At 43.0% G+C, this 23,507-nt stretch overlaps 1 protein-coding gene across 1 annotated transcript; it reads left to right on the top strand.

The window, feature by feature from the left end:
- Window positions 1-316: 316 nt before the first annotated feature.
- lyn (LYN proto-oncogene, Src family tyrosine kinase) lies at window positions 317-23,236 on the top strand. Its single transcript, XM_069510914.1, has 14 exons — window positions 317-496; window positions 2,995-3,130; window positions 3,440-3,482; window positions 4,408-4,513; window positions 5,023-5,121; window positions 5,328-5,431; window positions 5,547-5,696; window positions 6,895-7,047; window positions 8,922-9,104; window positions 9,810-9,886; window positions 10,701-10,854; window positions 11,369-11,500; window positions 13,924-14,493; window positions 22,715-23,236. The coding sequence occupies exons 2-13, from the start codon at window positions 2,999-3,001 to the stop codon at window positions 14,124-14,126; spliced, it is 1,536 nt and encodes a 511-aa protein (XP_069367015.1). The 5' UTR covers window positions 317-496; window positions 2,995-2,998; the 3' UTR covers window positions 14,127-14,493; window positions 22,715-23,236.
- Window positions 23,237-23,507: the final 271 nt, after the last annotated feature.

Here is a 23,507-nt window from a genome sequence, read left to right as displayed (position 1 = left end):
AAATGTGTTCAAATAGAACCATAACAATACATTTACTCATCATAACAATAATTGGTTTGGATCAATTAGACACACAGAAGTATAAATGGAAATGTGACAGGTCACTCCACAATTCTTTGGATATATTTTTCCATGACACAATGTAAAACTCTTTTATTCTTCAATATTACCACACTTGTTTTAATATACAAAGGGCCCAAAGATCATGTTCCTGCTGCACCTCTTTGTGTGTATGTGCCTGTGTGCCGCTGATTATGCAAATAATCATTAGACAATTTAACCAGGAAGTTTCAGCAAGAAAGAAAAATCCCCAACCAGTTTTTCTAAGTTCCTCATTCTAGTAGCTGAGTGTAACAGTCCATGTGTTGCGGCTGACCAACTTGTCAAGCCAAATACAACCAGTCTGTACTTTAAGAGACTCTCGCAAAGGAAATCTGAGGACTACAAGACTAAACATTGCAGTAACTGTTCCCTTGACCAGGGAGGGGGTAAAGAGGTATGTACAAATGAATGTGAGGTGTGGATAGATGGTTGTATTAAACTGTCAGGAAGGTTTTGAGTTGTTGTGTTATGTGTTGTAAGTTTGATTAGATATGGATCTGAAATTGAAGTGTAACCAGGACGAGTAACCGCTGTTAAAATACAATGGTTAATGGGGATCTTAATCTAAATCTCTGTAGGCCTATATCTAGAATATTAATAATTAATAATAATAACCATTTTGACTCAATTTTAGGTTTTTAAGTGGTTTTGCTCCCAATGTTGTCAGATTTATCTATTGCAGTACTTACATTCAATTCCACACTGGGTTCTTTCCTCTCCATTTTGGCTCAGCCACAGGAAAGGAGAAAGTGTATGTTTGTTAGAGCATAGGACACTGTGAGTCTCTGTGTGCGTGTGTGTGTCTGTGCGTGTGTACATGCGCCAGCTCCTAATCTCCTCAGACCCCTGGTTTCCTGTTGTTTGCTGACTGTCAAGTTAAAAATATAACAGAGGCACTGAACCTAGAAACACATGACGACCTCGTCGAAAACCGTAAAGCTGTTGGTTGTAGCACTTTGATCCACTTACACACAAAAACGAATGGCTCGCAATCGAGTGTCAAGTTGTTTTTTTTGTGGATTTAATCGCAGAAACCTCCAGGTTACTTAGACAGGCTAAGCTCAAGTAAGTGTTTTTCTGGTTTGCCCCTTCTCTGTCTGCCTTTGGGTTGATGGTGCCTAACTCTTCAAATAGTCTTCAGTCTGGTGCAGTTGGGCAGCACCAGACCCACCACCCCAACATCTTTGAGGACAATGACCTGAGTTTTCTGTGGACCAGAGAGGTTGCGCTGCTATTTGAGTCCTTAAAGCAACAGGTTTAATTAATGATTTGACAACCTATCGCTATCAGTGTCTCTAGGAATGGCAGCGTCACAATGGTTAATACTAAAATATCTACCAGTCATTCGTGTTCCCCTTTGTCTTTGGTGATCCCTTGACTGTTCTTAAGTGTCACAATTTCCTCCAGTGAAATATTTAAATATCTACTGAATAGATTGGTTTGATATTTTGTGAACACATTCATATCCTCTTGAGGATGAATACCAATGACTTTAGTGATCGGCTGAACTTAGATTTAGATTTGTGTAATATCATGATGACTTTGTTTCTACTAGCTCGTGCTTTCATCCACTGCACTTTACTTGATAACATTTCCTTACAAACCACTACAGTGAAATGTCTATATTATGAACATAATCTATACATTTTTCAATTTTATTATTTTGCCTTTTTTATATTCATATTCTCATTTCTACCTCATTCTGACTTGCATGCTGCTGTAATAACTGGATTTCCTGGAGTGTGGATCAATAAAGTTTGATCTTATCTTAACTACAGAGGTGAAAAGTGTGAGGGACCATTGTTTCCAGAAATGTGTTTCCCTATTCTGTATTCCCATTGAAATATTTTCTCCAAACAATGTCCTCTGTGTTGCCGAACACAGAAACACCGTACTGGGGATGAAACAACACTGTTGATGTTTTTTGCATAAATGCAACTCAGGAGTCCCAGTTAAGATCTACCTCAATGTTTCTATGTTTATATGCTTGAGCTTCAACCTTTTGTCACATAACCAGATATGTTCTTACACAGATCTTAATCTTTTGTATTGATCATTTACATGGGAGTGTTTTGTGTTGGTGCAACGAGTGTAAACATGGGGGACATAACTAACACAGTCATAATCATACATATGTTCTGTGACGTGCAAACTGGAATATGAAGTTTTCTGGTAGCAACTCATGTAAAGATCATAAATGATATAATGTCTTATTCAGAATAAACAGTCAGGATATTGCTGTTGACTGAATAAGAAGCGACCAGAATAGTTGCTTCCTTTTCACGGCTTGACTGGTAGACAAAAAAATGATATTTTACCATGGGTAAACGTGAATCCCCATATGTGTCAACTCTCACTGGTTACTGGGACAAGATCCACGCTCTCATCTTAGAATTTAGAGAGGCAAATGTCCTGGTCTCAAACTGTCAACCTTACAACATGACAGACAAGAAGGATAACTTTCCCCAATTCAAGGTATAGTTTTGGTCATATTGGTTGTGGCCATTATCTGGTTAGACCCCACTGTTTCAGTGCAGGCATAAGATGTGGCAGCTCCTTACTAGTAACAGTACTTAATGTACTCTATTCTGTCTCCTAAAGGCCCCAAACCAAAACTGGGCCCCATCAGTCTTTCCTGATGAATTCCTCCATATTTTTAGAACCGGCAATTTGTGTCTGTATGTAAACTTCCTCTGACTCACATTGTGACAGGTGATGAAAAGAGGAAAATGGAAAATGTCAGTGGTTTGGTTCTGTGTTATTTTAACATTTAAAAAAAGTTGAGGCATCACAGGTGTTTGATACCAAACATTTTTAAGTGTTGTTTGTTTTAGCAGCTATAAATGTGTAAAAGTCTTATTCGCACTTCCCTTTTCTCACTTCCTCGTACAGCAGGATGGGCTGTATAAGGTCCACGCTGAGCGAAGGTCTGAACAGAGGTGTGGCACAGAAGAACAGCGAGCAGACTGCACATACCAGCAGAATGCACTATGTCAGAGACCCCACCTCCAAAACACAAAACAAGGTGGTAAGTGGTCACAGCTGGGCGTTGGCAACACTAGAATTTCTGATTGTTATGGTGCTGATCAAATTTAAATTATATTTGTGTTTTTTAACATAAAGTAAAACCATTTTTAAATATAAACCAAGTATTTCAGTTTTTCAGACCAGTTTAAAAATCAGACACAACCTTGATTCGGAAAAACAATGACTCAGATATTACCTTATGAACAGAACTCCTCTTTCTTACATGTTGACATCTATCATCAGCTTGAGAGAGGCTGTTTGAATTTACATTTCGTTTCTGCTTCTTAAATCTCTTTGTTTGCTTTTGCAGACTAACTCCCTGCTACCTGGTCAGGTGTTCCAAAAGATGGAAGGTATGTCTCCTTCTTTCTGTCTTTTTGTTTCACTTACTTACTGACTCACTTTTGCAAACATATGAAAGACCAGGCACCTTATACGAGAGCTAAATGATGGTTTGTTTCAGTGTTAACATTTCTTATTTATACAGGTTATATTAAACATTTCTAAAAAGTCTGGAGTCCTAGTTCATGTAGCCTTGGTCGTTTGACATTTCCCACAAGGAAAAAAAAGTCAATAGGGTAAAAATTAAGGGTTCTACATTTAAAGTATACACAAATGCCAATATGTACAGTTGTTGAAGTTTTTATAAGAACTTTATTTATACAGCATTTTTAAAACATGTTGAAAAAGTACATCGTTTACAACAGGCAGTATAATTACACATTTTAAAATGAAATTATTTAGGATCAGAGCAAAAACAAATTGGAAATAAAAACAGTGTGGAAGCAGTTATAGAAATATCCTTTTCATAACATTTTGAGATTAGAAGCTTTGAGAATTTATATAAAACATATCGTTGAATCTGCCAGTCAGCTCCTCAGACGAGGAGTGCAGGGGCTGAGGGGTCTTGAGTGCAGAGGCTCGGTGTCTTATCGATGAATACAAAACATTCTGGCTCTACCAAATAGCCCTTGAGTTAAATGTCACCACAATGTAATTTTCCTCAACACATACACTTATAGCTAAGCTACACCTTCCAGGCTAGTTTAACACAAACTGGTGCTAGTTTGCCAATGATGAGAGTTTGAAGTTTAACTATGAAAAGCCACATTGTAAAATTAAAACGACAAAGAAGTATCCGGTTTTTGACTTACAGTTGTCTGACATTACTGTTCAGTGATAAAATATTGCATTATGTTGATAATTAAGTTATGGACCTATTCATCTTTGCTGTATCACATTTAACATGTCAATATCTTTTTCTGTTTCATCTTTCAGAGCAAAGCACGGTTGGCAAAATAGTGGTCAGCCTTTACTCTTACAAAGCCGTGCACCCAGATGACTTAGCGTTCAAGAAAGGAGAAAAGATGAAAGTCTTAGATGAGTGAGTGTCTGATGTTGATATTGGAGTGATTCAACTCCCAGAAATGTTATCCATCATTTATGTACTGCACAGTGTAAGGTGAAAACCAAAGATGAAAGCTTACAGCAGCTATGAAATGAGCACTGATAAAACTGCAAACCACGAGGAGACTGTCAGAGTCAGGTACAGTTCACACTTGCCTATTCAACCCTGACAGATGCAGTAGTTGAGCCATCGTTACAGACTCTTGCATCACTTCAGGAACATCATTTAAATTCTAAGTAAGATCCAAATGTTTCAAAAGATGATAACATATTTCAGGCTGAGTTTGAAGAAGTATTCAGTGAATGATGCATTAGACTTTTAGACATTTAAATGTGTCTATATTCCACTCGCTGCAAGCATCAGTTGAGTGTTTCAGCTGAAAAGTGAATATATGTTTTTCTATTAGATTTTTGTTCTAAAGTGAAACTTAATGGAAAACCATAGTTCAAGAGCTTTTTAGGAAACGTAGTTGATGTTTATTGCAGATGTGGTGAGTGGTGGAAAGCAAAGTCACTGACGACCAGCAAAGAGGGATTCATCCCTTCCAATTACGTTGCCGAAGCTGACACCCTCGAAACAGAAGGGTGAGTGGCTACAGCCTAATAAACTGATTTTTACTTGTTTTCTGAAAAACCTTTTACAAACATTTCGTTCCAAGCTAAAGAACGCTGAACCATACGTTGTATGACAAGTGTTATGCTTTATTAACTCTGCTGCATTTGGTAAAAACAGATAAAATCATGAATATGAGGAATGTGTCCGTTTTTGGTGTATTTCCTGCTCATTGCAGGTGGTTTTTCAAGGATATCACAAGAAAGGATGCAGAGAGGCAGCTGCTGTCTCCAGCAAACAAACCCGGCTCTTATCTTATCAGGGAGAGCGAAACATCAAAAGGTATAGAAACCACAACTGCACATTCACAACAATCTCCACGACCACATTATGGATTTCAGATCGTGCTTCTGCTTCATTGAAACCATTTGAAATGACTAAACTGATTTTCCCACAGGGAGTTATTCATTGTCCATCAGAGACGTGGACGCTCAGAAGACAGAATCAGTCAAACACTATAAGATAAGAATGCTGGATAATGGCGGCTACTACATCTCACCGAAAATCTCATTCTCTGACATTGCCAGCATGATCAAACACTACCACAGTGAGTATGACTCTGCAAAAGAAAGAACTAAAAGAACATAAACAGCAGCCTAAGGTGCAAAAAAGTTCACATGTTCATCACTGGAGCAGGTAGAGAAGTTAAGCTTCCGGAGGTCAGGAGAAACACGATGAGGACAAAAACAGATGTTAAAGATACAGTGTGTAGAATTTAGTGACATTTAGTGGTGAAGTTGCATGTTGCAGCTGAATACCCCTCACTTCACCCTCTCCTTCCAAACATGAGAGAGAACCTGTGGTAGTTTTGTCATAAAAACTTCAGTTGTCATAAAAAACTCAAAAAGGTGTTTAGTTGGTCCAGTTCGGGCTACTGTAAAAAACATGGCGGCCTTCATAGAGAGGACCCCCTTGATGTATTTGATGTAAAAGTATTTAAATGTAAATGGCCTCTTCTAGGGTAAAGAAAACAGCAATTCATACAATTTTGATGAAACACACTCGTGAAAACACCATGAGGATTGTTTTATATTCAGTTTGTACCAATAGATCCCTTTCTCCTAAATCTTACACACTGAACCTTTAAGTCATTCAGCGAGCACATACCTCCCCCGAGACCTGAAGGTCCCCTCATGAAACCAGATTTGAATTGCAAAATTTTATTTGCATCTGCAAAACATTTCACACACTCATAGATATCAGTCATATAAACGTGCCTCCTTTTTTTCATCAACTTCCTTGAGTTCTTCTCTAAGAAATCATTGAAAATGTTGAAAAACTATCTCACAATGTTAAAGAAAACGATCCAAACTAACATTTTATGACATCTTTCCTGACCCTTACCACATTCTTCCACCAACATTTGTGCTAAACCGTCCCTGTGGTTTTTGCATAATGCTGCTAACTAACAGGCAAATAAACAAACAGACGAAACATAACTTCCTGGGTTGACTCCTACACCGATTATATGTTTGCAAAACTTGGTATGAAGTATTAATTTTGTTATGGATCGACATGTTACGTAAGACAAAAAATAAACTAGTGGTAGTGTACTTGAAACTTTCCTGATATACATGTTGCACGTCTGTTTTTTTGTACACAAACAGAAACATACAAATGGCAGGTTGTGCTTTTATACTGAATTATTTGCTGGTATCCTGCCGAACACTTCTGGCTGGCTGTTAACCCTACTTCCAGGCTTTATGATCCTCTACCATGTGTGTGTGCGTGCGTGTACCTTCCAGACAAAGCGGATGGCCTGTGTCGTAAACTGGACCGCCCATGTGTAAAGCCCAAAGCCCAGAAACCGTGGGATAAAGACGCCTGGGAGATTTCCAAAGAGTCCATTAAGATGTTGAAGAAACTGGGAGCAGGGCAGTTTGGAGAAGTCTGGATGGGTGAGTAAAAAACAAAACTTTCATTTAAACAATAAGGTTCACCAGTTACAGCTTCTAATGTCCAAGAGTAAAGAGGTTGAAGTTAGAAAAGGAGGACTCATCTGTGCTGGTGGAAGATTTAAACTACAGTAGGTCTCAGTTATGGAACCTGAGAAAAGACAGTTTAAAGGTAGATTAGAAGGTAGGGAGCATAGAATGAATATAAAGATGGATGATACTTCCTCCCACTGTCCAGATATTAGACTAAAATATCCCAGATTTTGAGCGCTGCCATTGAGCACCTTAGCCTGTGCAGTAGCAATCAAGGGGTTGAGCCATGGAGGCGAGGTCCCGTCGAATAGACACACTGGACTTATCACAAGTCAATCCCAGCTCTCAATCATGACATTTCACCAATCATGATTTGATAGCGCTAATAACCGATTAAAACTAAATTTACTGAAAAAAATTGAATCTGTCCCTTCCACAAACATGGAGGAGGTGGGACCTATATTGCAAACCAGCCACCATGGGGCAATAAATACACTTTTGGCTTCACTCTTGGGGGCTGTAATGTCATCTATCTTTATATGTAAAGACACCATTTTGGTTATTGTTATTACACCAAAGTCATTTCAAGGCAGTGGAAATGTGGGGGAAAGTTCTATTTCAGAGACAATCAAAACGTTCCTCCTCTTGTTCCACATTAGATGTATTACAGATCTTTTTACAATTTCACAAGATCACAACTGATCAACTGTGGATCACTGTTTTATTCTTGATAGTGATATTGTTCAATACAGAATACACAGAGAAAGACGTGTGGTTATATATTCAAATGGGATAAATATAGGAGATTGAATTCATTGAGGTGTATTTTTGGATGATTTGCATTCATGGTTGGTAGGAAAATAACCACAGGTGCTTTTAGTTTCAGAGAAACTGGATTTGTTTTCCAGTTATCAGTATGAGGAGGGAGGGGGGAAGTTGTCTAGAACATTCGGTCAAAGTGAGAGTCCAGGTTTGTATTAAAACAGTTTCACCATAGTGCCACCATCAGCCCAAACTCACTCATCCTTCTTTTCCCTTTTGACTCCTCGTCCTTCTCATCATCTCTAAAGTCTTCCATGATGATTAGCAGGATTATACACAGTGATCCAGTGACTGTGGTATTTCACTGGATGTCTAGAAATCCAGAATTTGCTCCTTAAACAAGCATATGTAACAACGGACTAAGTCAGGTGTCACAAACAACAGACAAATTCAACATGGTCATAGAAGGATTGCTGACACCCAGGTTTATCGTGACCATGGTTGGAGATTAAGCATTTATTTTTATCATGAAGAAAATGTTGACTGCAGGAGTTCAAACTTAGTCGAGATGGTGTTCCTTCATACAGATGAATATGTCTGAGAGACAAATAGATTTGCGTCATTAACAAGATAGTGGCTTCGAACTGCAATGTAGCAAATATGAGATCCAGTGTTTTTGGAACTTAGGGAATTTTAGGGAGTAGGACACCTCAGCCTCTACTGCATGAGTCCATGACTAAAATGATGGTGTGTGACTTTATGTTGCTAAAACTGGAAAAAATAACTTTCTGTGAAAAGATCGAACAACAATTGTGGTATACACATAATAGTTCAATCTTGCATCAGAATACAGACTACACATTTAATGGTATTTAAAAATGGTTTGTCAGATTAACATTGTAGTAATTATTGTTTACAAAGTTATGGCTGAACATAAAAATAGATTTTTCGGAATTGTAGTCTGTTTCAAATCAGTAATTGCTGCATTTCACAAAAGCATGGGAAGCAGATGATTTCATGAAATAATGGAAAGTACCACTGCTCTATTCCTCATTTCACCGTCTCTCTGTCCACACATTCAGCTAACTACAACAATACAACCAAAGTAGCGGTGAAGACTCTGAAGACAGGCACGATGACGGCTGAAGCCTTCATGGACGAAGCCAACGTCATGAAGACGCTGCAGCACGACAGGCTGGTGCGGCTCTACGCTGTTGTCACCAAGACACCGCCCATCTACATCATCACCGAATATATGGAAAATGGTAAATGAGCTTGTTGTTCGACACATGCAGCTGATATTCTTATCTAGGGTGACTTTCAATGAACGCAGCAGGAATAACATATACATATATCATTTGTCTTTCATCGTAAGCATCTAATAAAAAGTGCAAATGTCAGCGAATCGGTGTTGCATACAGTCTTCCTGTGACCGCACTACTTCGATGTTAGGACCACTTTCATTTTCCCTTCTGTGCCCTCTTGACTCTCTTTCTAGTATCACCTACCTCTGTTATACAGGTGACACACAGTTTAATAGTGACACTTGACAACATCTGTTCACTGAAAATCTTTGTTAACTGCTAAGAAGCTGACACGACTCATGCATAGAATGGTGGAGGGGGTGGAAGAGCATAGAGTGTGAGACTGACTTCTCTGAACAGGAAACAGCTGTTTCCACAGAAATGGTCACATGGTCAACAGTATGCTAATCCTTTTGCTTGGAGACATTTTGAATAAAATGTGGAAGCACGTAATGCTTTACTATCGAGGGATGGGAGGATGGTCTGAGATAGACCTCAGATAATGTACCTCCCCTACTGTTTCAGAACAGAACAAATTCCACTGGAAGTGCTAACACTGGGGCGGCTGTGGTTCAGGGGTTAAAGCGGTCGTCCTCTAACCAGAAGAGATGTACCACACATCTGTACATGACATTGATATTGTTTCCTGTTCTGTCTTATCTTCAGGCAGCCTACTAGACTTCTTAAAGAGCGATGAAGGGTCCCAACTGCAACTACCCAAACTCATCGATTTCTCAGCGCAGGTGATTTTCACAATGACCATGATGTGATATGATTCCTCACAGCTCAGTTGCTTCATGGTAACAAAACGGTTGTATCATCTCTGTTTCCATAAAAAGGGAACAATAACCAAAAGTACACATCTGAATCTTCACCGTTACATTCAACACACATGAGGTCCTTTTCTGCTCTGTAGAAACATAAGATTGAGTGGGTTGGATCAACAAGTCTATCAAAACAAAGGAAGACTGATATGATTAAATGTTTCTTTATCTGTGTGTAAAACTGTGTAGATCTTTGTTCTGACTGTGATCAGTAATTCTTAAATTTTTTTATATTTCTTAATTTCATAGGCAGGTAGACAATATATTTTTACCCTCACGTTGTATGTTTTATACATTTGGTTGATTCATATTTTTGGTCTTATTTGCAGTGTTTTATTTCAATTAGTAATTTTCTACTAATTTCCCATGACGTTGTTTTGGGAGAAGTAATTTACTAATTGAAATCGAGAGTGTATCCTCAAGACTTAGAAAAGAACATTGAAACAGTTCAGCAAATCGTAGATGACATAATTTTATCCAGTGACCGTATCATAGACAGTTATTAGGAAATTAAATAAATGCTAAATGAAAAGTGTCTGAATTGTGAGGTACTAAATTAAAAACACTGACTGAGTAATTTTTGTCTATGTTCTATGTACATGATATCATTGAGACACTCTTTTTTCCTCATGAAGTGAGTAATATCTGAAGTATTGTGTACTGTGTATTCATTTTTCTTTACCGATTGACTGACCATCTTACTGTTGGTTTTCATGTTATATGTTTGTTTCAGATAGCAGAGGGCATGGCATACATAGAGAAGAAGAATTACATCCACAGGGACCTGAGGGCAGCGAATGTTTTGGTCTCAGAGAGTCTGCTCTGTAAAATAGCTGACTTTGGACTGGCACGAGTCATAGAGGATGACGAGTACACTGCCCGAGAGGGTAAAGTTTGTATTAGTGTATTTTTATATTCCATTCCATTGCATACGAACTGACTCCCAAACTGAATGCTTGTGACACATTCAAATAAAAATCCCCTCCAGGCAGCTGGACGCAGGATAGCCTACTTATTTGAATTTATTTTTAGCACGAAAAGCCAGACACTATTAGTTTCATTGACCACTTGATCATGGGCACCACATTGATCAGGCCCCTATTTCCCTCTATACTGACACCAGGCTGGGACACTGATATATAAAGTAGTCTGGTACTTAACTGTGTGCAGGTAGACACGAGAGAAAATAAGTTCCCTGCATTAGAAGATGAAACACTGATCTGAAACTAAAAAAAACGGCAATTAAACTGATAAACTTTGTTGTTATGTTATGTATAGAAGGGTGAGTTACTGATATGGTTCATTTCTTATCATCATTTTCAGATTTCCTAGATTGAATCTTTGATAAACTGTATAACAGTGTGGTAATGTGAATGAAGTGCGTGTGTGTGTTGTCCTCAGGAGCTAAGTTCCCCATTAAGTGGACCGCACCAGAGGCCTTCAACTACGGCTCTTTCACCATCAAGTCGGACATGTGGTCCTTTGGAGTTTTGCTCTACGAGATCATCACCTTCGGAAAAATTCCTTACCCAGGTAAACGTGTTCCTTTTAGCCATTAACACTAGACCCACAAATCTCATTGTATTGAATATAGATGACGCACTGTGTTTCCTGTATCCCAGCTGTGCAACCAGTATTTAAAAAAACAAATGTTGAACTTCCCACTTAAGGACTTTCCAGGATATTACCAGGTGTTTTCCTGGCAATTCAGGACAGCAGTTGCTCACAGTCATAGAATTTAATGGTATATGTCATATTGACATATTTAATCCCATTTTTATTCCCCAATGATTTCTTTAATGATGCAGGGTTCATGATTAAGTGTCTGAATTACATTTGATGGCTACATCCATCACTACTAACTGCAGTAAGATCGCCTGACCTCTTTTTTCTGACCTCATTTTTGTTATTTGAATTACTTGGAAACTTGCTTGAATAGTGCAGTCACTCAAACACACTTCATATTTGGAAAAACATGACTATGTTCTACCTCTGGAACAGATTTAAGACATTATGCGGTGCAGTGCTGGAACCAGTGCTGGTCTTATGAATGCTCCATCCATTGCAGTTTTTAAAACCAGATTGAAAAAAGTGACTTAACTATTTTTCAAGGTCATACCATCATTGTATTTTCACTTTGTATAAAATGTGTTTTTTTACAACAAATAATGTAGCTATTTCTATCTACATTTGTATTATTTTTCTCCTTCAACTTATTTTTTCAGTTTATACAGATGGGTTTTTTTCCTCTTTTAATCTATTTACCTTGTTTCTTCTACTCTTCTTATTCTTTGAAAATGTAAATTCTTCTTTCTGATTCTAAACTGATTTCTTTTAATTCTGTGTCATGCTTAATGTCCCTGTGCAGCACTTTGAATCTACCTCTGTCTATGAACTGTGCTTCATAATTAAACTGCCTGGCCCATAATAATTCCAAAATGCAGTAAATCACACTATAAGGTTCACTGAGTTGTTGTCAAAGCTTTGTTTAAATACGTAACATTGTAATTCAAATAAAAATAAGAGAATAAAGTATATACTGCTTCTCACCAACAGTGAGTTACATTTCAAATTAAACACACTGAGAACAGACCGAAAATTATTTTCAGGATATTTTGTATTTTAATCAAATTCCAGGTTGTTGCCATGAAAAAAAACAAATTCTCTGAAATCTGTGAGAGATAGTTAAATGTTTGCTACGTCAGTGTGTTTCTGACATGACTGGTCAGCTGGGTCCTTCTTCTTCTTCTTCTCCTGAGGAGGAGGCAGTTCGTCTTCTTCTTCGACAGTACAGTTGAATGTGGCTGACACTCTGCTGAATGCAGAGCATCATTAAAAAACTTTGCTAACTGAAATGTTAAAAATTAAATTCTGTCCCAAAGCCACTGATTTTGTTTCTTCTTATTCTCTTCCACGTGTTTTGGAGGTAATTTCTTTTCTGGATGGACCTCCTCATCTTCTACTGTTAATTACTGTAGCTATACTGCCACTACGCACACTACTTTATTGGCCCCAAAGGAGATAGAGAATGAACTAACGAACGAACGAAAGATGCATTTCCATCTGTCTGTCTTTCTTTCTTTAAGTGTTTTCTTCTGTCTGTCTTTCTGTCAGTCTATTTTTTTCAAATTTTCTGTCTGTCTTTATTTTCTTTTTCATTCATTTATCTTATTTGACTTAACTTTTACACACAGAATCAACAGAAGAGCTGCTTGAGTTATATTCTCTTATTTTTCCCTCTTTGTATTTTTTTATTTTATTTCTGGTGTGTGTGTGTGTGTGTGTGTGTGTGTACAGTTATGAGGTCCAATTTTGGTTCAATACCATCATTGGCTGGTCCTCACAAATTCAGTGGGCTCTTTGAGGGTTAAGACTTCAGGTTTTAGGGTTAGGCATTTACTTGTGATGGATTAGGTTAGGGTAATGGGCTAGGGAATGCATTATGTTTCGGGTTAGGGTTAGTGTCCTCACAACTATAGAGAGATGTGGCTGTATGTGCATGTGTGTGTGTGGTTTTCATATAAGCAGTTTTACATTTAATTTATCATTGTGTATTTTTTTTTACATTTTGTGAAATAGACTAAACTAAAATCAAACTGAAGCAGCTACATTTAAAAATACATGTTTTCTGGAATATGTTTCTCTTTTATTTTTCAGAATCCAAACTCTGACTTTAAAGCGATAGAGTCTTTACAGTTCAGGCTCCCAACATTTTCCAAATAACTTGAACATGAGATGACGACAGAAAACGTCACATTGGAAGCAAATACTTTGTAATTTACTGCCCTCTACTGGTGAATCTTAATCTCTAGCCTTCACGGGAAAAGCTTTAATTTGCACAGAATGCCCTGACCCTCAGTTAGTAGTGCTACCATGGAGTATTTTAACTCTTCTAATTCTACAGCTTCACTTGTGACATGTTCCTCCTCACACCTCCGTGCTTGTGCTGTTTTCAGGCATGACTAAAGTGGAGGTGATGTCCTCAGTGCAGCGTGGCTACAGGATGGCGCAGCCTGACAACTGCCCTGCTGAGCTCTACGAAGTCATGCTGAGCTGCTGGAAAAAAAAGCCTGAGGACAGACCCACCTTCGATTACATGCAGAACCTCCTGGGTGACTTCTACACTGCCACAGAGGGACAGTACCAACAACAACCATAGAGAGAGACAGACACTTTCACAAAGACTTTGACAAATAACTTCTCCTCATTATGTTTGGAGCTACTTCATATATGTGTTTTTATTGGTAGATCATTTTTGTATCTATAAATGACATATTCTATATGCATCCATATGCTGCCTGCTTTCCTTTTGATGTTTTCTGTTGAGGGCATCCAGTATATATGAACTGTGCCCACTTACCTTCTCTGTGTAGAAATACTATATTTAAAATACTGTTCACTAATACCCCGAAGAATAATCTGAGATACATTGAAGAGTAATATTGAACAAAATTGATTATAAAAAGAGATATGCTTTATGTACAATATACTCTTCTGCCCATGCATTTAAATATTTGGGATGGACAGTGTATTGAAGCCTCAGAGTTGAATATATATATATATTTAGTTTATTGGGCTCAGTTTGAGTAATATATTCTTTCCCCTTCCCGCTGCCCAGTTAAGTTTCCTATTCTACCTGCCTCAGTTTATTATTTTCTATTCATTATTAATGATGTTCTGTATAGTTTGGTTCAAGCAAGACATTTTGTACGTGTGTTATTCTGTTGGTGCTGCTGCGTGTGAGATCGCTGCGCGGACGAGCCTTTAAAGAGGATGTGGCGGATGGACTCGCGGCGCTATAGCTGTGATGGGGACCGGCGGAGCGATCCACCGGTAGACGGGTGAAGAAACCAGAGAAGAAGAAGCGATAACTTCAGAGACTCGGTGAGAAAGTTCGTGATCGGGACGAGGAGCATAGAGCTGGCTTCTGATCTGCCGTGAGCCCGTGCTCGAAGCGAGGATAACGGAACGCAGCGGGACCACGGAGAAGAAAAGGAGTGTCGGCTCCGCGAAGAGGGATTTTTAGAGACTGTCTCCACCTGCCTTGTGAGCAGACCGCGTCAGTTGGGAGTTGCTTGCTAGCGCGGCTAGTTAGCCTCGTCTACAGTTACCCTCCCCCCATCCTTCAAGGTTTGCCTGCCTCCTCTCCACCAACTGATCCCCTGGCATCGTCACCCCCTCGTCTCCATCTCTCCTTCTCCATCATCAGGGAAGTCACTCCACCACACCTTCTCCATCATCAGGGAAGTCAACCACATGAGCTCCAACCCCGGGCAACTTGGTACCATTAGTGTCACGTATAGGAGTGAATTCAGTAATTTACACATATGGAAATATTGTATTTATGATTGTTTATGTGATGTAATAAATTTACACTGTTCATTGTTTTATCCCTTTGCCCTTCCCAGTCATTTTAGTGAGTGTCCACAGTATCTTTTTTATGTCCATAGTGGGACGCCTGCGGTAGTAGCTAGCGGCCTAACTTTATTAGTTTATTTGTACAGTTGGGTTTAGGGGGCTTTAGTGTGCCGCCATACATACAGTATAGGTTTGTAGCCCTCCGCTACAATTTGGTCCTTCGAGCCGGATATATAAGGCTAGCACCGCCGCAATGGCTAGTAGTGGACACTCTGTAGGAGATAGCAACCCTCCCCATCCAGAACGCCCCAGACGTGACAGACTACTCCCTAGACATTTCGATGATTATGACGTTGAGTTACCCCCCAGATTGGTTGCAGAACCGCTGCATAGCCGTAGCATGAGCAGCCTCGCTTCAGCTCAGACCAGCCGCATGTTGGACCTGTCTGTTAGTCATAGCTTAGGGGACATAGCTAAGCTAGATGCCGCTCGCCTTACACTCTTCAGTAAGCCGCATAGGTCTGACGTTGACTACACTGACAAAACCCACAGAGGGCATGACAGAGGCAGGACACAGTCACGTCCAGACAGCCCCAGCTTAGTACACCCCTCAACGTCAGGGCGAAATGACAACAACGAGCTACTGGAGCTACTTAAACAGCAGATGGTAGCTATGGAAAGGGCTGCACAACGCCAAGCAACAGCATGGTCAGAAAGGGAGCAGCTACAGTCTGAGAGAGAGGCCCAACGTGAGCGCCTACAAGCCGAACGAGAACGGCTCCAAGTTGAGCTGCAGTTACAGAGAGAGCAGATGCAAGCTCAGACCATAGCAGAGCTAGCTAAACAACAAGCTGAGCGAGAGCGCATGCAGGCCGAGACCTCTTTACAGTCTATCCAGCTACTGACCGAAGCCCTCCAGAACCGGTCCGCCAGGCCCTCCGCCCAATCCTCCAGGAGGACCTCACGCCGAGGGTCAAGACAACATTCCCCAGAACAAAGAGGCTCCGGGAGACGCAACGAACAGGATCCATTACTTGGCATCAAGGAGGAAACCGGAGAGGTAGCCGCTGAGCTGGCCAGCAGACTACAGAAACTGGAGGACGAAATGCAAGACAGGCCAACCCCCCAGTGTATCGTAGCCCCTGATGCTAGCCAAGCACCCCCACAACCGAGTAGTCGGAACATGGCACAACCCCCTCTAGCAACCTGTGCACTGCCCAGGCCCAATCAGGCCGGCCCCACACCCGCCGACACAGGTCAGTTTACTCCTCCATCGAACAGTCAGTTCCTAGAGCCTCGTCCTAGTCTCATGCCCCGGCCGGTAGCTCCGTACGTAGAGGAGACCACCTTTCCGAACTTCACTAAAGAGGATAGATCTCAGTACACAGAACTGCGTATGTGCCTGGAGACTCTTCTTACTGCCTCCCAGGATGAGAGGTACAAATATGCCCTCCTGTTGAGGCACGTCAAGGTCCCACGTGCTCACAACATAGCCCTAGCATACGCTCACTCTACCACGCCCTACTCAGATGCACTAGCTGCCCTCGACGACCGCTATGGGCGGCCTTGGGACTTTGTCCTTCAGGAACTCAGAGAAATAGAAAAGCTCCCACCAGTCAAAGATGACAGAGCCCTTGACGACCTGTCCGTCAGAGTGCAGTCCCTAGTAGGGATGCTCCAGTCTCAGCAGCAGAAAGGGTTTTGTGAGCTCTATGCCAGCTCCAATGTGGAGCGAATCTTGAACAAACTCCCGAAGTTCAGACAGGAGAGGTTCAGGCGGCAGCGAAATCACCTCCCGGCGTCTCAACCCGATCTATCCCTGATTGACCTTTCAAACTTCCTTAGAACGGAGGTTCGGAATCTGGGTATAGACCCATCCTTACGGGGCGGCTCGGATCCTCGAGATGGAGGAAAAAGGGCCAAGAGCCAAGGGAGGCCGACGACGGTGATGATCCAAAACGAAGACCTCAAAGACAAACAGCGTGGAGTGAGCAACAAACCAAACAAGAGCAACGCAAAGCCTCACTGCCCCTACTGCGATGGAGAACACTGGTTACACGCTTGTGCAGACTTCAAGAGAATGAACCAACAGGAGGTGGTAGAGTGGATCAAGACCAACCGGCGGTGTTGGAGATGTGCGCGCCAGCACAAAGCATCTGAGTGTAACCTGAAGAAGAGGTGCACCCAGTGCCAAGCTACTCACCTGAACATCCTGCACGACGTTAACCGCAGGGACAAAGACCAGCCCACGCAGTCAACGGTTGATTGCCACTACATAGACCCGGCGAAAAGTGGAAGTGCTAAAGTGATGCTAAAGATCGTCAGGGTCCATCTTCATCACGGAGACAGAGTCCTGGATACCTACGCGGTGTTGGACGATGGTTCGGAGAGAACCTTGCTCCTCGCCTCAGCCGCAAACAAACTAGGCCTCCAGGGACGGGAGGAGAATCTGACTCTCCGCACTATCAGAAGAGATCTGAAGACTATTGAGGGCGAGAGGGTTGCCTTTGCCATATCGCCCGCTGACCAACCCCACCGGCGGTATCAAGTGGGAGACGTCTTCACCAGCAAACACATAGGTCTGTCTCAGTATGACTATCCCATCCACCAGCTACAGGAGAGGTTCCAGCACCTCCGACATCTACCAATACCGCCGATCTGCGAAGCCACCCCAACCCTCCTAATTGGCTCTGACCACACTGACCTCATCACCCCAGTTAGCACAGTATATCTTGGGCCCAGGGGATGTCCAGCCGCCATCAAGACACGATTGGGATGGACCCTCCAAGGTCCCATTCCGTCCCCGACCAGTGGGCCAGCCTCGATCAGCTGTCTATACAGCAAGGCAATCTCCATCGACGGCACCCTCATGAACCACATCGAACGATTATGGCAACTAGATACTCTCCCCTTCAAGAATGAGAAACAGATGGTCCGGTCTAAGGAGGACAAGTATGCTGTCACGCTACTCGAACAGGAAACCACCAGGGTTGAGGTCCAGGGAGTACAGAGATATGCCACTCCGCTCCTAAGACGAGAGAACATGCCGAAGCTGCACGTCCCGAAGGAAGTTGTGAGTAACTACTTTAGGAACACAGAGAGGCGGCTGGCTAAGAACCCGCAGCAGGCTGCAGTCTACAGGGAGGAGATAAATAAGTTGGTGGTGGCCGGTCATGTCAAGAGAATAGACAACCTCACGGCCGAACAGTCACAAGAATCCTGGTACCTGCCGCACCACAAGGTCAGTCACAATGGTAAGGAAAGAGTTGTGTTTAACTGCAGCTTTCAAGTTGGAAGGCAGTGTCTGAACAGGTACCTCCTCCCCGGTCCTATGCTCGGCCCATCTCTCCTAGGAGTCCTGATGCGCTTTCGTCAGGACAAGGTAGCCATCAGTGGAGATATAAAGGGGATGTTCCACCAGGTACGCTTACTGGAAGAGGACAAGCCCCTGCTGAGGTTCCTGTGGAGAGACAACCCGAATGACGAACATCCCTCCATTTACCAGTGGCAAGTACTGCCTTTCGGGACCACATGCAGCCCATGCTGCGCAATCTTCGCCCTACAGCAGCATGTCTCCGAAGACCCGGATGCGGATGAGGATGCCCGGTACAGCGTAGAACGATGTTTCTATGTAGATAACTGTCTGCAAAGTGTCGCCACAGAGGAGGAGGCCAGGACCCTCATCAGCAAGCTGAGGACCTTATTGGCACGAGGTGGATTCGACCTTCGACAGTGGGCTAGCAGCAACCCCAATGTCCTCAGCCAGCTACCCCCGGAAGCCAAAGCCAGGAGCAGTGAGACCTGGATGGCGCATAGCCTTGGAGAGGCTCAAGAAATGACCCTTGGTCTTGTGTGGTGCTTTAAGACAGACACTCTGCATTATCGACATACCCCGCCTGAAGTGAAGCCGATCACTCGAAGAAGCATCTACAGCATCCTCGCCAGTCAGTACGACCCACTGGGTTACATCCTCCCATACACCACCAGAGCTAAGGTGTTGGTGAGGGAGCTGTGGGCTAAGGAACAGGGCTGGGATGACCCCCTCCCTGATCACCTCGCGAAGAGGTGGAGAGAGTGGGAAGAAGAGCTCCCCCTGCTGAAGGAGATCACCCTCCCCCGGAGTTACTTTCCCCCATCTGTTGCCTTGGAGACCAGCAAGATAGACTTGCACGTCTTCAGTGATGCCTCCGAGACTGCCTATGGAGCTGTGGTCTACTTGCGTACAACGGACATCGCTGGCGATGTCCACTTGGCCTTCGTCTTAGCACGTTCCAGAGTAGCCCCTCGGAAGCAACAATCGATCCCCCGTCTGGAGCTCTGCGCGGCACTTGTCGGTGCGCAACTAGCTAGGATGGTGAAGGAGGAACTTACCCTGCCGCTGAGTGAGACGTTCCTGTGGTCAGACTCCATGACTGTGATCACCTGGCTCCAGTCCCAATCCTGCCGTTATAAAGTCTTCGTTGGGATCAGGGTCTCGGAGATTCAGGACTTGGTAGGAGTAGAGAGCTGGAGGTATGTCGACACCGGGCGTAACCCCGCGGACATCGTTACAAGAGGGGAGTCCCTCGCCACCTTGTCCCAAACAAATCCCTACAGTCATGGGCCAGACTTCCTTCGACAGCCTGAGGAGGAGTGGCCGAGGCAGCCACCCATGACTGAGAGTCAAGAGGATTCAGAGCTGAAGAAATCGCTCTTTTGTGGGCTGAATCAAGCTAAACCCAGTGAAGGTCCTGAGATGGACGGCTGTCTGACACTTAAGGACCTACAGAAAAAGACGTTCTTCTGGCATCACCGAGAGCTTCCTGCCACATCGGACCTCAGTGCGGCAGATTATGATGAAGCTGAGTTGCTGGTCCTGAAGAGGGCCCAGAGAGACTCCTTTCTCGAGGATCTGGAGTGTCTACAGGAGGGGAAGCCTGTCCCATCTGACAGTAGACTCCTGACCCTGGCCCCAGAGCTTGACGCTCAAGGCCTGATCCGAGTTGGGGGCAGACTGCGGCGTGCCCTGAATTTAGCAGAAGATGTGAAACACCCTATCGTCCTAGGAACGAAGCATAGAGTCACAGAGTTGATCATCAAATGGTACGACCAATCAGTGTGCCATGCAGGAGCAGAGAGGGTCTTCGCGGAGATCCGCAGACGGTTCTGGATCCTCCAAGGAAGAGAAGCTGTGCGTAGGTTTCAGCGAACCTGCACTGATTGTCAGAGGTGGAGAGCTCAGCCTGCCATACCAAAGATGGCCGACCTGCCACCCTGTCGTCTGAAGATAGGAGAGAAGGCGTTCCATGCCACCGGAGTGGACTGTTTCGGCCCGTTCTTGGTCAAGAGAGGAAGAGGGACAGAGAAGCGGTGGGGAATCGTCTACAAGTGTATGACGACTAGGGCGGTACATATTGAACTGCTGCAATCTATGAGTGCCGACTCCTTCTTGATGTCCTTCCGGAGGTTCCAGGCTCGGAGAGGGACACCTGCAACTCTACTATCGGATCATGGGACTAATTTCAAGGGAGGAGAGTTCGAGCTGCGGCAGAGCTTTGAAGCAATGACAGAGGAAGTGAAGACTCGCCTAGCTCCTGCTCAAGTTCACTTTCAGTTCAATCCCCCGAATGCCCCTCACTTCGGGGGGACATGGGAAAGGGAGGTGAGGTCCATCAAAACAGCCCTGTACACCGTCCTGGGGGCCCAGATCGTCGGTGATGAAGTCCTGGCTACTGTGCTTACAGAAATAGAGGGAGTACTGAACTCTAAGCCGCTTGGATACGTGTCCACCGACATTGCGGATGTCGACCCCGTGACTCCGAACTATCTCCTCATGGGGCGGCTGGACCCTGCCCTCCCCCAAGGCGTGTACAACCAAGATGAGATGAGCGGGAGAAGGATGTGGAGACACAGCCAGGTTCTGGCGGATCAATTCTGGTCCCACTTCCTTCTGTACTACTTGCCCTCTCTTCAGGCCAGACAGAAGTGGGTGAAAGACAAGACTAATCTGACAGAGGGTACAGTAGTGATGGTTGTGGATCAGTCTTTACCCAGAGCTTTGTGGCCAGTCGGTAGAGTGAGTAAAGTCATTGCGGGATCAGATGGAAGGGTTAGAGCAGCAGATGTTCTGGTCCGGGGGCGGACCTACACCAGACCGGTGGCAAAACTGATAGAGCTCCCCGCCTTCCCTGGCCCCCATGCAGAGGATCCTGTTTCTGCAACTTCACCCTCCTAAGTAGTCAACCTACATCCTAGAATCCGGGTGTCCAGCGGACTGCCTATGACTGAACCTATCCGACTTGACTTTGACTCTGAGCTTCTCAGTTTAGGATAGCTAATTGAGCATAGCAAATTAGGGGGCGGCTGTATTGAAGCCTCAGAGTTGAATATATATATATATTTAGTTTATTGGGCTCAGTTTGAGTAATATATTCTTTCCCCTTCCCGCTGCCCAGTTAAGTTTCCTATTCTACCTGCCTCAGTTTATTATTTTCTATTCATTATTAATGATGTTCTGTATAGTTTGGTTCAAGCAAGACATTTTGTACGTGTGTTATTCTGTTGGTGCTGCTGCGTGTGAGATCGCTGCGCGGACGAGCCTTTAAAGAGGATGTGGCGGATGGACTCGCGGCGCTATAGCTGTGATGGGGACCGGCGGAGCGATCCACCGGTAGACGGGTGAAGAAACCAGAGAAGAAGAAGCGATAACTTCAGAGACTCGGTGAGAAAGTTCGTGATCGGGACGAGGAGCATAGAGCTGGCTTCTGATCTGCCGTGAGCCCGTGCTCGAAGCGAGGATAACGGAACGCAGCGGGACCACGGAGAAGAAAAGGAGTGTCGGCTCCGCGAAGAGGGATTTTTAGAGACTGTCTCCACCTGCCTTGTGAGCAGACCGCGTCAGTTGGGAGTTGCTTGCTAGCGCGGCTAGTTAGCCTCGTCTACAGTTACCCTCCCCCCATCCTTCAAGGTTTGCCTGCCTCCTCTCCACCAACTGATCCCCTGGCATCGTCACCCCCTCGTCTCCATCTCTCCTTCTCCATCATCAGGGAAGTCACTCCACCACACCTTCTCCATCATCAGGGAAGTCAACCACATGAGCTCCAACCCCGGGCAACTTGGTACCATTAGTGTCACGTATAGGAGTGAATTCAGTAATTTACACATATGGAAATATTGTATTTATGATTGTTTATGTGATGTAATAAATTTACACTGTTCATTGTTTTATCCCTTTGCCCTTCCCAGTCATTTTAGTGAGTGTCCACAGTATCTTTTTTATGTCCATAGTGGGACGCCTGCGGTAGTAGCTAGCGGCCTAACTTTATTAGTTTATTTGTACAGTTGGGTTTAGGGGGCTTTAGTGTGCCGCCATACATACAGTATAGGTTTGTAGCCCTCCGCTACAGACAGGCTGTTAGATCTAAATATATTTTCTAATATATGCCTTGTACAGAGGATCTGAAAAAAACAGCCAACATCATGCAAAGAGTTTGCAAATATACATGAGCTGGAAGCTGCTCAAACACTGGGACACTCATCTCGTGTAGGTAGTATGTAGTAATGATAATACTGTTTTAGTTCTGCTGTTTGCTGTTTCACTTCATATTGAAGTGCTGAAAACCTTTGCTTGTTTTGTTTGTTTCAGGAGAAAAATGTGAAATCGGTTTGTCTTGATCATTTCATTTATATCATTTCAAATATGGTCTTCTTATTGGAGTAAGTGGGTTTGACACTGGAAGCCTCTCGGTGCTCTCTTGAAGTTCTTGTATAAAAGAAAAAGTAACTTCAGTTTAAATGTAGCACATACGCATATGGGTCGCCTGATACAGTGTCAGCGGAATGAATGAGCTGTTTGTTACATGAAGATAACTTGAGCTGTATACTTGTAGCTATGTGAATGAGAATGTGTATGGACTAAAGAAATATGCTGTCCTTTACTCTGTGTTGGGTGCTTTTGTTTGTTTAGCTCATGGTAAAGAGAATGATCCTGAATAATTCTAAATTAAATTAATCTTGTATGACTTTAGCTTCAAATTTTAATTTGTCTTATTGCATTGGACTTGAAACAACTTGAATGAGTGTAAAAATATACCTATTTCCATGATATGAAGAAATACATCCAAAGATTTAAGAAGTTAGTAGTTTACTGATTCAATGAAAATTAAACAATGAGAAAGAGAAAAATATTTGGCCAAAGCAAGGT

This window comes from Paralichthys olivaceus, chromosome 16, assembly GCF_024713975.1.
Source record: "Paralichthys olivaceus isolate ysfri-2021 chromosome 16, ASM2471397v2, whole genome shotgun sequence".
NCBI classification, from domain to species: Eukaryota; Metazoa; Chordata; class Actinopteri; order Pleuronectiformes; family Paralichthyidae; genus Paralichthys; species Paralichthys olivaceus.
Note: the sequence above shows the minus strand (reverse complement) of the source record. Positions and strands in the feature narration are given on the sequence as shown.

What these genes read in the sequence shown, in the direction of transcription:
- lyn (XM_069510914.1), top strand. Translation starts at nt 2,999, where the DNA reads ATGGGCTGTATAAGGTCCACGCTGAGCGAAGGTCTGAACAGAGGTGTG. An exon ending in CCAAAACACAAAACAAGGTG is followed by an intron (nt 3,131 to 3,439) that starts GTAAGTGGTCAC and finishes TTGCTTTTGCAG; the next exon opens with ACTAACTCCCTGCTACCTGG. An exon ending in TCATCGATTTCTCAGCGCAG is followed by an intron (nt 9,887 to 10,700) that starts GTGATTTTCACA and finishes TGTTTGTTTCAG; the next exon opens with ATAGCAGAGGGCATGGCATA.